The sequence below is a fragment of the Pseudoliparis swirei genome, chromosome 17 (assembly GCF_029220125.1).
Source record: "Pseudoliparis swirei isolate HS2019 ecotype Mariana Trench chromosome 17, NWPU_hadal_v1, whole genome shotgun sequence".
Classification (NCBI taxonomy): Eukaryota; Metazoa; Chordata; class Actinopteri; order Perciformes; family Liparidae; genus Pseudoliparis; species Pseudoliparis swirei.
This window is the reverse complement of record NC_079404.1, coordinates 18,057,113-18,070,519: the sequence shown is the minus strand read 5'-3', so window position 1 is coordinate 18,070,519 and position 13,407 is coordinate 18,057,113. Positions and strand designations below refer to the sequence as shown.

Sequence of the window (13,407 nt, the reverse complement as noted above, 5' to 3'; positions counted from 1 at the left end):
AGTTGTGCCCGGAGCCAGTGTTCCTCTCTCACCACGAGAGGGCAGCAGCCGCCACGATGAGAGTTCACAACAAATAAGTTACTAAAGTTCAGACTAATTGTGCTACTTGGAGACAGAAAAGCACAATACTGAATGACAGTCTGGGAAACCCAATCACATGTTCAGTGTTTATTTCTTTCAAGTCATCCACATAATAAATAGACAATTCAAACTAATTACACCAGAGTGAAAAGGGGTGGTTGACTTGGTCGGGTGGAAAGGAAGCAGGCACTTAAAAAAAAAGAACTCATTAGTGTGTATTATTTATCAAGACTACAGTGAGACATTAAATAAGAGCTAGCTACACAGGTACACAGAATCAGATCAAGAAACATCTAAAAGCATATCAAAAATAAATCTGCTGCAGCCAGCTCAAATTCTGCAAACACACGACACACAGAGCGGCCGTAGATTGAAACTAAAAACACAAGAATCTGAGGAACCATTAAAATGTTAACATGCAACGGGAGTGTCTGAGCGTGAATGCTTTCATGAATGTTCTCACAGATTATTATTATGTCCGGTTAAACAATGATTTGAAATGTTTGCGTGGCGTTTCTACAGTCCTCGTCTGTAAATGAGTCGACTCATCTGAGCCAGTTCTCATCCACTGCATCAGGACATCGACTGATGACGCTTTATTACTGTGAATTAGAAAACGCACACAAGCCTCCCTTGTACTTATCGTTTACTTCCCACATCACCCAGAATCATAAAAGTGAGTCCAGTGTAGGAAAAAAAAAGGAGGCCAATTTAGGATGTGACAGGATGCTTGTAGGGTTCAAAATGCACCGGTCGCTCACTTCACCTGTGAATAACTGTAAAAGGTATTCATTGTAGAAGTACATGTAAGCTACTTTAGCATGAAGCACACGACAGTAATCACACGGAGGACACTTTTATTTTAACCCACCGATCCATTAAAAGAATACCGAGAACAGGCTTAGAAACAAGGCGGCTGCAACACAATTCAGATGCATTATTACAGGTCACAGACAAATTGACGTTTTTTTGCATCTCGTCCTAGAACAGTTCTGAATCTATGAATTGCAATTTGCATTCGAGAGAATCTGACCTCAGAGTCGGCTTGACCCATATCTCCATCGCTGGCAAACAGTCGACACATCCAGAGGCGTACGATAGCGAGAGTGAAATTAGTAAATAAGGAGGTGATGAAAGGCCAGTTCTCAGTTTGCTCTCCCTCTCCTCCTCCTCCTCATCATATTCTTGGCACAAAGTGGTTTACAAAAATCCTCCATCACGTCATTGTGCCTGTGCAGATTAAAATAAAGCTCCGTCACTGAATTCTAATCAGCACACGTTCACTAGAATTTGTAGTTTTGTTTGGCGACATCAACTCTCGGTAAATAAATACATGGATGTAATGCAACAGCAGGGAGGCGGAGGGGGTTTGGGTGGAGACCGGCTCGTCTTTGGCACACGACTGCAGTTCAGTGGCGGTGACACAACCTTCATCTTCAGCACACCGACGGAGGAGCTCAAGACGGGAGTCGTCTCTCGGCTTCTGCCAGCTGTGGCATGAAAACCAACGCCTGCCCCCTTTTTTTATTAACGCCATCACATCACGCGCACGGCTTCCTCTTTAAATCTCTTCACGTCCAACCAGATCAGCACGTTCCAACGTCCAGTTCGGCGGCTCAGACCTCGCTCACTGGCAGGTCCGCGTCGTCCAGGTCCACGGGCGGCTCCGGCACGCGGGGCTCAAAGTTGCTCCGCCGTCGCCACGGCGACTCCTCGGGGAGACCGCCGGTGGCCGGAGGCGGCTCGCGGGTCACTTGGCCAGGCGCGTCTCCTGCAGGGACAGGCGTGCCGGCGTGCGGCTGTGACTGGGCCGTGGCAGCAGGCTCATGAAGTGCTCGCTGTCCCACGCCAGGCTGCGAGCGTGCGCTGCACGCGACGGCGGCCCCCCACTCGGGGTCGCACGACGGCACGGCAGATATGGGCGAGCGAGGGACGGGGGGCCCCGCGGGGCTGCGGTAGAAAGCGGAGCGGCCGCCGTGGTCCTGCAGCAGAGACAGCGGGAGGACACAGAGACAGCGAGAAGACACAGAGAGCGGCCGTTAGGGAGCAGAGTGACGGCGGGACGCGGGCCGTGTATTGGAGGAGGGGCTGAAAGCGAGTTACAGACTTGGGGTCAGCACCAGCGTGTGGAGCCGCGTGCAGCTCGAGCGGAGCTGGCGCTGAAGGTTGTCGGGGCTGGAGAAGGGAGCGTTGCTAAAGAGGGGAGATGGTAGTAGCAGGAGAAGTTGAAGTAGTAGAGGGAGGGGTGGTAGTAGGGTCAGCAGGTTTTAGTGTGGGGAGTCTCGACAGGTTGCAGTGGAGAAGCAGAGCGCCTTAAGAAGCAGCGGTCGGTTGTGGCTCATTATTTCACAGCTTTTCAGTCAGATTTCAATCTCTGAAACACAAGACAGACACGTGGAAAAGAAAGAAAACACAGCAGAGGAAGGGACAGCAAAGAGGGGTCGCCACTGAGCAGCCGGTTAGAGAAACAATCGCAACTATAAAGCGACAAGACGCAGACACGAGTATCGGTGTCGACTTCCGAGATACCGTACGTCGACACGGTTTCTCCCACAGAGGCACGATGACACCATGAGACACCGCATCACTCAAGCAGAACAAGATTCAAGAACAAGCCTCCGAACACAAACGCATTTAAAGATCCGAGGGGGGGGGGTGACACGTATTAGCAGATGCCTAATTTACACAAAAAAAGAAAAAGTGTCGCGCTCCTGCAAAATGTTACCCGTCATTCAGAAGATCAGATCATTTACAAAACTGAAGATATCCTATTAGCCGCTTGTATACTTGGTTAGCTTTCAAAAAGCTAAATATTCAAATGTAAAACAAACGACACTCTGAAAACCAAAGGTTTGAGACTCTAGACAAGAGGATTCAGCTTTGGCGAATCCTCAATTCAAAGCCGTTGAAACGCTCGGCAGACGACACGGCATCGGGAGTCATCACGGAAACAAGTATCGTATAATCGTGTGCATCAGGAAGAGAAGGAAAAAAACACAAAAAAACATACAGGCAGCGAACAGGAGGGAAGAGGAGAGACAAGCAGGAGGTCACACATCTAAGACAGGTACACAGCTGCAGCAGACTGCAGAGACAACAGAGCATCGAGGGAAGAGAAACAGAAGGAGTGAAGGACACATGGACCCATAGAGACACGAGACAGAAACAGGCTCACGGTATTCACAGATAAACTGGTCATCCTACGGTTTACACTGAAGCATCGTAAATAATGGGGAGGGCAGGTGGAAAGCTGTGCAAGTGAAGCTTTAAGGGAGGGAGTCATTCTGGAGTCAAATATTCATTATTAGCATTTGTACAACTTGAGGTGTTCTTGTATTTCGGTTGGCGCCGCATGCGGGAGAAGCGAACCCAAGCACACCTCGAGTCTTACACTTCCTGTTCCCACGTTTTAAGTGGTCGCTCTCAGAGCGCACTGAGTAAAATGGGCCCGACCATCGCGCCGAGTCTAAAGGGACAGCGCGGCGAAAAGGAAAGCGAATGAGGAGGAGAAGTGTGTGAGGGAAGCAGCGAGGACCAGGGCATGAAGGGAGGAGCGCGTGTTGGGTTATCGCAGCCATACGTTGCGGTTGGTTCTTAGAGAATAAGGAGCGTCAGATATGCCGTAAGATCTGATCCGCTCTCAAAAGGTCTAGAACCACAGAGGGCCAGCCAGTGAGTGGAAAACAGGATTAAAAAAAAGGTGAACTTAGTTTAAAGGGGGGATTTAGAGGAGCTGACATACGTGCTGCTGCACTCCCCGATTCGAGACGTATACCTCTGTATACAGGGGTTCGACAGCCGTCGGGCCTGCCGCATCTGCAACAACACAGTGCAAAGCAGTATTAGAGCAGATGGGCCGTGTGCCCACAGGGAGAGGAGGAGGTGGAGGGAATGTGACAAAGAAAGGGAAACAGGGGAGGGGGGAGATAGAAAGAGAACTGTAGAGAAACCGACAGAGCAGAGGGGTTGAGAATAATCCCAGTCCCGATCAGAAGGGACCGACTGCGTCGGAGGACTCTCTCCTCTGCAGTCAGGACTAAGGAGCCGGCCGACTTCCCTCTGCTCCGCCGCTCAGGTCTCTTTGCATGTCGGTCGTGGAGCGACCGACTCAAGGGGTTCTAAACTCAGGTAATAATCACACAGATTTAAATGGTCTGTGCGAGCACACCAGTCCGTCATCACAACCTAAATGATGATTTATGTGCCTACTTCAGTAAAAAAATAAAAATCTGTATCAGGGAGCCTGGCGGCTCAGGGGTTACGGTGCTAAACAAAGACCACAATGTCGCCACTTTGCATCCAGCACGGGACGTTGGTTTCTCCCCCCTCATTTCCTGTCATCTGTTGATTGCCTAATAGAAAGCACAACATGGCCAAAAATAAATCGACCTGTATTTCGCTGTTGGGTGGTGACGAGGAGGGATGAGCAAATGCAGAGCAGGCTGTGCCAAGTTCTAAGTAAATACTGCCCATAAAGTTAGAAAACAATCCATACAATCGTTTTCTTGCAGCCTGGTAGAACGTGTCCTAAGCGCCGGCGCCGGTCTGCGGCTTGGAAGTTTACAACTACTGGTGCAGAGTGCACAGCGTAGAATGCAGCTCCATCAACCTTGTTTTCAGACTGAACCACCACAACCAGGAGAGCTGGGCTCGATTGATTTTATTATTGGATTGTAAATACATTAATAAAATCAGAGGGAAAACTTATCCGAAGCATACCGTCAAAAATCAACCGTCTCCTCCTCCCACCTAATGTCACTCAGTCGTTACAGTTCTGAAGTTACTTTTCTTGTAGGATCTCCAGTCAGATTAAAGTCGACTCAGAAGGTATAAATGGTACCGTGGTGACACTGTAGTGTCGTGCAATATACATACTGTGGCAGCAGACCTCCCAGGCCCCCGCTGGGCCACAATGGCCCCCGAGACAGCCTTAATCCAGCTGTGCATCTCCTCTTGGCTGTCCGCCTAGTGGGGACACGAGTGAGCGAGACGGTCGGTAGACATGGAGATGAGCACGAGCGCCGTCAGTGTTTGTGAACGTTGTACAGAAAACACCCTACCTGGATGTAAAAGGTCCTGGATGTGGTGACGACTTCAAACAGATTATCTCTCATCATAATGTCACTACAACAAAAGCGGGAGGAAAGTCAGATCGTATTCATCTCATCTCTATCAGGAAAGATAAACACAATCCTCCTGGACCAAAGCTATTGTTTATGTGGAATGTGAAAATGCTGGGACATGTCAAATACCTCTGTTTGCACTCATGGACTTTGTGAACCTCCTTCAGTGGGATCATTCTCAGCGGCTCTTTCTCCTAAAGATAAGGAAATTACTGTTAATACCTAAAGAGGCAAACAAATAAAAAAACGTAAATAAACACCAGATACATTTGCATTACAAATACTTTTTCTCATACAATGTCGGTAAAAGAAGGTGGCGTTTCTATTTCATAGGGACATAACTTTGCTCACAAGTAGCAGACTGCAAGCTAAAAACTCTGATAGTTGTAACTTTCTTGACCATCAGATGCAGCAGACAGAGAGTCTGTGTCCTCGGGGCCTGTTGATCGCCAAAGAGACAGATAGAGCTGTCAAATAAGGGCAGACACGGAACAGGACAGGGGATGAGACGTGCAGTATTATCCTGAGGACAGTGTGTGTGTGTGTGTGTGTGTAAGGAAGGCCAGGGGGGAACGCAGCATGACAGGACATGTGAAGTGAAAGAATTGAATTCCAAAGAAAGGCAGATAAAACATGTTAGAACTCGGGACTGTGCGTTTGCTGTTGCTCTGCCTCAGACTGTGGGGGTGAACCCAACCCACATGCCCCATCGATAACCACAAACATTCCTTCAGAAGGCTTCGCACAACACAACCAAAGTTAATTACCAAATCTGACTTGAAGTAACTCATTGAGTTTTCCTCCAGAAGGAAATATCGCCGTTTCCAATTCCTCATCTGGGAAAAGAGGGAAAAGATGTTCAGACAAATGTATGAAGATGCCACATTGGCCAAAATGCACACACTTCTCACACACACAAACGCACTCTTTTTGCCGGTGTCACTTAATTGCAACGATGCCGTTAACCATCACAGACGTTCTGGATCCATGAGATACGCGTGTTGTTGCACTGTGTGCAGACGGTGATGCCGGCCACCGACGTGCTGAATGTGAAAGCAGTTCTAAGGATGGCATTTCTCTTCAGAACTCAACCCACCACAGCTCCCTGCTTGACGCAGAAGCCCGACTTGATGACGGCGTGCTCCTGAGTCGGCCTGCCCAGGAAGTACGGCAGTTGGCTGTGGGACCGATGCATGGCCTCACGCTCCAGTCGGCCTGCAGCTTCACCTCCGTCATGCTTGAGGGTAAAGGACACCGGAAATATTGTTATTACAGGTTCCAACAACAGGGGAAAAAATAAAAAAAATAATATTGTACGATCCTGGTATTGTACGTAATACGCCTTGTGGATTATATGAGCATAAAAATATATTCGCCACAATCCATGTTAGATCAAATTTAAGTAGTTTGGCTAAATATTTGTATTGTTATTACTAGAGATGAAAAATTGACCCAAAATCTAATCTCTTAATTATGATTTGAATTATAATTTTTACAAAAAACAGGGAAACATGTCATATCAATTTATAAAACAATCCAAAATCCATATTTAGTTTGAAATTAAATAACACAAAGGAGAGCAACACATTGACATTTGTGAACCTGGAACAAGCAACGTTTGGTGATATTTGCTCAATAAATGGCAAATGAATTATCATAATAGTTGCACAGTTCATTAAAACATCTCAGCTCATAGTTTTATGAAGATATAAAACAAGGACTGTGGGAGATAATATATGTAGCTTACTTTCATTAAAAGACAGTATAATCATAAATGTCCCCCTGGGGATGGATAAAGTATATATATATATATATATCTATCATAATCACACTCGGTAAAAGTGTTCCGCCTACAGTTAAGCACTGTGGTGTCCTTCTTTGAGTCCAATACATTTTTAGACATGTAGAAAGCAGTTCTGTGCAAGCATGTAAATACAATACGTCATTTAGTGTGTGTGTGTGTGTGTGCGTGTGCCCTGATTACCTGGGTCTGTGTGACGATGGGGACTCCTCCAATGATCTCAGTCTTATAGGAGACTTGTTTTTTGGGCCCTACGACATCCGGTAAAGCCTTCTGGTTCTCTGCATTCTGCTGCCCATCAGCTAACTTTGGCACCTTTGGAAAACAAACACAATTTGTGTCTAAACACACAAAAACGAAACAGAAGTTTGCATTTTGTGAAATACAGCCATCTGATGGAAATTACTCATTTCCCCCATAGTTCAAATCAAGTATTCCATCAACACATTTATTAGAATGTTCTTTCTCAATGGTTAGGGCCTCATGGAGAACAATGGAAACAGTCCTTTATCCCAGCACTCAATGCAACAATCCAGCATCCTGTTAGTCATGCTCTGACTCACTCCTATCTCGTGTATTAACAGACCAGTCATTCATTTCTACAGAAAAAGGAAAAACTGAAAAAGGGATCAAACATGAGCCAAAAAGAACAGATTAGTCCAGCTGACTCGGGGGTGGACTGCGTGTGCGTGGATCTGTGTGTTTGTCTTACAGTGATCTTGGTGGCTTTATTGAGAGCGTTGACCCAGTCCACCAGGTCCTGCTGATCATTGGCCTGCAGGAAGAACTTTCTCATCCCAGCGTTGATGACTAATGGATCATAAAAAAAAGAGCAGTGGCAACAGCTCAGAGTGAAAGTATTTTTAGCTTTGTCAAACACGAACCACACGTAAAAGGGCACTCCGGGTCTAAAGAAGTACGATGCTATGGGTGATGACTAATTGTGCTTTTGGCCCGCCTTGAATAGAAAATATGATCAAGTGTCAACAGAACAGAACCGCTGCCACAGAATTCTCTGGACGTGAAGAGCAACTGGGCCAAGGCAGTCTCCCAGCAGCATTCCCTCTCTGTGTGATGACCCAGCTGCCTCAGTCTGCTGCCACCTACCCACTTCTACCGTGACAGAGGAAAACGAGAGAGAAAAAGAAGAACCAGCCCACGGCTACAAACCTCGCAACGTGTGTTCATATTGGACAACCCGGACCACCCCACCACCCACCACCTCAGGGACAGAGGAGTACTTACTTTCTCCAGACGCCTCCTCCGCTGCCACAAGGAGAGATACAGGAGAACATTCCTGCCGACGGCTATGAGGCTCTACATCAGTTCATCTCTTGCCAGATCACATTCTTGTGTTGCTGCTACTGACTCCACAAATTTCCCCTTGGGGATTAATAAAGTATATATCTATCTATCTATCTAGTTCCCACACATTTTCACACCCATGTGAACATGAGCAAACCCCATTTTCAATAACAAAGAAAGTGTTGGGTCAAATGCTGATTAGCTATGGATCAGGATTTAGGAGCTGAAAGAACTCAAGTCTCTCTCTCTCTCTGCCATAAATCCTTCAATTCTGAAGCTCAACCGATCCTCGTGTGTCCTCCATTTCCTTTCAACACCATGGGAATGAATTACATAAAAGCTGAACTGGTAAATCTGGCGGGGGCGAGCTGTAAAAGCCACTGGGAGCTCAAACTGTCGCAATGATGGTCATTCTTCCCCGTTCCGTGCGTTTGGTCCAGCTCTTAGACACAGGCAATACCCCGCAATTCCCTTCTTTTTTCCCCTTCACTTTTCTGTAAATAAATCTGCCTCTCGGATCTCAATTAACCTTCAGATGTGTCCACTTTGCGTTTGGTACACTGCCTGGTAGTGGTGAAAGTGTCGTGGTCTCTAGTGGGCACTGGGGAGACAGGAGGGAGATCAGATCTGACTCACAGTTACACATCATAAAACTAGTTGTGCTGCTGAGAAATGCATCCACGCACCAAAGTTCACACAAATACACAACTCTTGATCTTTCTTACTGTAAAAAGATCTGCAGTGAGACGTCGATAACCTAACCTGTCTGGAAACTTCCATCTCCCTCTGTTTCTAGTTGCTCGATGAATGAAGAGGGGGCCCAGCAGGATTCGGAGATATTCGCAAAACATGTGGCACACAAACGGTGGTGTAAAAATAACTTCATACGTCTCTGAATCAGGTTCCGATTAGGATGCAAGGCATCCTGTCGAAACCTCAACAAGGCAACTGGTGAGCACACAGCCAGTCACGCTCAGGCCTGGTACTCAACACACAAGTATTTCCTGCTATTGAAGAGGATGGAGGAGGAGGAGCTAGTAAACAATAACAGGGAATGGAGGTTTACCACTAAATAACCCGATGATGGTTCATATTTACTCTCAACACGTGTCCTTCCTGTCTTGACCGCAGAAGGACAAGGACAAATGTCAAGAAAAAAATATATATATATCTTTAATGTAACTATTCCCTGGTGGTATATGGTCATGGCCAGAAGGTTAAAGCTGCCATTGGGCTTCATCAGAACTGATTGACTTTGATGGTTGAATAGCTTTAGAAACGAAGAGGAAAAAGATGAAGGATTTTAAACTTTTAAAGTATTTTGCCAATGTGGGGTGTGAAACGCCCTTCGACGTGCTTGAAATGCAACTTGATAAACACAAACTCGGATCATCGACCGCCGTGGCCGCCCGCATCTTCGCAAGTTGGCTAAACAGACAATGTTGAACAAGGCTGCCGGGTCAATGGTGGAGAAAGTATGCGGAGAGCAGGTGTAAAGGGCAGAGAAGGGCCGCAAACATTCCTCCTTTTGGTTATGTGAAGTGTCCTCGGCTTCGTCAACATGCGATTACGCAGACCAGCACTGGTGATGTTTGCAAAGCACTGCAGGCAAGTTCTGTACGTGAACAAGATGTACGTTTATTTGACTCGTCGGGTTATCGTTTAATACGATTCATACCAACACCAAGACACGGCCAATACAAAAATAAAGGGATTTAAACCTTAAAAAAACGTTTGAGAAATTATTGAATTTTCAAAATAGGTATTTTTTTCCCTGTTCCTCCTGTAAACAATCAAACTCGTACGTCTTACAATAGAGAAATTAAAAATAGATTTGATGATTCTTGTTTTCTTACCGAAGCAAAACTCTGCCTTAGGCCTCAGCTTGGTGGCGTCGCTGACCTAAAGGAGGACAGAGCTCACAGTTGTTTGCCAGTTCAACCCAATAATCTACATGGTTTCTATTTGTGCATTATTGTAAAGAGTCAGATCTGCGGTATTATATTTCTTCTTACCTTAGAGATGTAGGTGAGTTTGAGGGAGCCAACACAGTCCGTACCAACAGGTAGGTTCTGTGGGAGAAAAATAATATGGTATGCAGGCTGCAAAAACTAACCATCAACCATTTAATAACGCTCCTGCCTTAGCTGTGGATTAATAACAGAATATAATGTGGTGGGAGAGTCAAGTCAAGTTTTGCACAGACAATCAATATTACAGAGTACAGTATGCGTTACGCACACCGTGATAGTCGCTCTGCTTCTCAAACTACGGGATCCACATTTGGGGCGGCTTTAGCTCAGTGGGGTAAGAGGGCCGTCCTGCAACCGCAAGGTTGTGGGTTCGATCCCCGCTCTCCCCATTAGTTGCAAGTTGAAGTGTCCTTGAGCAAGGCACTGAACCCCCAGTTGCTTCCCGGGCGCTTCACTGCAGCCCACTGCTCCTTAATAACTCAGGATGGGTTTAATGCAGAGAACTAATTTCCCCTTGGGGATTAATAAAAGTGTATATTCTTAACATCATTAAAATGTAACATCTATAAAAAGAAAGAGACTTACTGAATTATTTAAAATTCCTCCTGCACGACATGATTTATGTATACTTCGTCCAACGGTGCCCTTAAAAATGCACCATCTCCAAACCACAAACCAGCATGATGAACAAACTAAGAGGCAATAACTGTGACACCGAGGGCCCCAGAGCAGAAGATCATGGCCACTGTGGTGGGAGCTCACCAAACTGGGAACACCACACAATAATAATAATCCCAGGTTGAGAGGAGAACCATGACCTCATTCTATCCGATTTACACAAATATCTGCCGGTACCTAAAATATGTCCTCACCATTAGCCCTGACCTACTCCTGTGCCTTCAGCTACAATTACATAATACAAGTTCGCCCATCCCTGCATGACTGTGTGGCGATGGAAACATTTAGCCCGCACTTAGTTTTGTGTCCGTAATGAATGACGACAGCTTAGCTAGAAGTGGCTCGCAGTTACTCTGCAGTTGCATGAGAGCTGATCATTCACACGGTTAACTCACCGAGTTGGCATCCAGTAAATTGTCTATATTTCCATCGACAAATTAAACATTAGCCTGTGCCGTTACCTGGGGGATTTGTTCGAGGAAATAAAGCGTGTGTGCGTGTCATTCACCTGCGGGTTGTCCATGAACCAAACCAAGCTCCCCTGCTGCGTGTCCAGGATGAAGTAACGGCGCAGGAACTTGCCACTGCTCTCGTTCTCCTCGATGTCCAGGAAGCCACAGTTGCGGTTCTGTCGGTCCACGTAAGGCATCTCGCCGCCGGGACATTCCCTGGCCTGCTGGGGCCAGGAGTGGAGAGGAGTGGGGCCAAGCGGGACCGGTAAAAAAAAAAAAAAAAAAAAAAAAAAATCCTAAAGGAGAGAGAAGAGTGGAAATAGAGATGTGTGAATTTCAGTTGTCTTGTGGCGAGCCTCGCTAGCGGGACCCACTCCCTCGTTCTCTGTGCATCTCGGTTCCCTCTGCCACCTGGAGTTCACTAGGCTACAGCCTGCCAGGGAGATCATGTGACACAAACCACAACCACCGCCTTTATCCTTTTATTTCCGCCATACCTTCTCTCTCTCCCTCCGAGTCCCTCCTTTTCCTTGTGTAACACTCTACACACCGTCAATCCATTTTCTTCACCCACCCTGGCTCTCTCTATTCTTTCGCAGACCTCTCTCTCTGTGCTATCTCCTCCCTACTGCTCTCTCATCCGATTTGGCAAGCCTCTGGACAACCCTTTCCATCTCCTCCTCCCCCTCTCTCCACAGCCCAGCACCCACTTGTGCATGGTCAAAAAAAAAAAAAAAAAAAGGAAAAGGCCACTGAGCTCAGCCACGTTCGACACAAAGACACGAGAGAACGTGCCACATTGAACCCGCTGAGGCTCGACACATCCCTGAAACCTACAGCTCTCTGAGAAAAGCAAATGATTACGGCGCATCCGTTTAGTCCTACGAGCGCTCGCATGTCAAACGCCGTGTGGGTGGTTGCAGCACCACTGGAGGCATATTGTCGGATTATTCCGTTTAAGCTGCTGTCCTTTTGGACCAGGCCTAAAATATGCGATCGAGACGAGTCTTTAGAAAGCAAAGACAAAGACGTTCTGTCTCCAGGACATTATGAGCGCTGTGTGGGCGGACGAGGGCACCGCCGGGACAAAAGGGCCGCTTGTTGTGTGTGGACTCGGAGCCGAGAGCATCCCAGTTGGCCCCTGCGTCGACCGGTCGTCATCACAGGCACGAGAAGAGGAGCAACGCTGTCGGTGGACGCCGTCTGAACGCCACACAAACGGGGATTGTTACGCGAGAGTCAGAGACGTCTTTGTTGGGCTTCGTGATCCTGTAAAAGAGGTGCTGTGCAGAAGACTGTTGAGATTGATAGCAGTCCTGATACTTGAAAGTGTTTAACCCTCCTGTTCCCTTCACATTTACTCACATATTTTACCCTCGGGGTCAATTTGACCCCAGCAATTAAAACCTCCAGAAAACTATTAGAATTAATATTGTTTCCCAAGTTTAAGTGTGAGGTACTTTATGTTTGTTTGTTGACTACCTAAATAGCCCTTTAAATATCTAAAAAAGTTGATATTTCTTTTATGTTTGAGACCTGAACATTTTAAGTTCCTAAAATGTAGCAAAAGAAAATATGAACACATTTGTGAAATAGGTCAAACATATTAATGAAGGTAGAGAACCAGCCACTGAATCTGCAGATCCCCTCAGTTTCAATGAGCTTATGCGAGTGTCAGCTCATGTTCAGCTCTCAGACCTGCAACTTTACTCTTTTGGTATCTCACCCCTCTCAAAGCGTCGTCTTATCATTCCGCAGACAGTCGTTTATGGTGATAAAGCACAACAAAACCACTGCACAACCACCTGCTCAGCACCAAACGGCCATTAGTGACCAGCCGTTTGATACTGTGGCGTGTGCATTAGCTAAAGAGCCAGACATTTCCCTCGGACCAAACAAAGAGCTGGAAATATTCGACTTACATGCGACAGGTGGCCAGAGACACGAGTCCAAATGAACGGCAATGTCGCACCGCAACAGTTCGATATATAAAC

At 46.6% G+C, this 13,407-nt stretch overlaps 1 protein-coding gene across 5 annotated transcripts; it reads right to left on the bottom strand.

Moving 5' to 3' along the window:
• Window positions 1–153: 153 nt before the first annotated feature.
• On the bottom strand, window positions 154–12,292 carry LOC130207290 (pleckstrin homology domain-containing family A member 1-like). 5 transcript variants are annotated; one of them, XM_056435815.1, is made up of 13 exons: window positions 11,470–12,292; window positions 10,326–10,382; window positions 10,167–10,212; window positions 7,718–7,815; window positions 7,189–7,320; window positions 6,301–6,441; window positions 5,972–6,040; window positions 5,334–5,398; window positions 5,142–5,205; window positions 4,957–5,046; window positions 3,824–3,897; window positions 3,092–3,166; window positions 1,740–2,063 (listed from the first exon to the last, which is right to left on the bottom strand). In XM_056435815.1, the coding sequence occupies exons 1-13, from the start codon at window positions 11,608–11,610 to the stop codon at window positions 1,832–1,834; spliced, it is 1,284 nt and encodes a 427-aa protein (XP_056291790.1). In that variant the 5' UTR covers window positions 11,611–12,292; the 3' UTR covers window positions 1,740–1,831. The 5 variants fall into 5 exon arrangements, with proteins under 5 accessions (XP_056291788.1, XP_056291785.1, XP_056291790.1 ...); XM_056435813.1 differs by lacking the exon at window positions 3,092–3,166 and having other exon boundaries at window positions 154–1,852; window positions 11,470–12,289; XM_056435812.1 differs by lacking the exon at window positions 3,092–3,166 and having other exon boundaries at window positions 11,470–11,726.
• Between the last annotated feature and the right edge of the window lie 1,115 nt (window positions 12,293–13,407).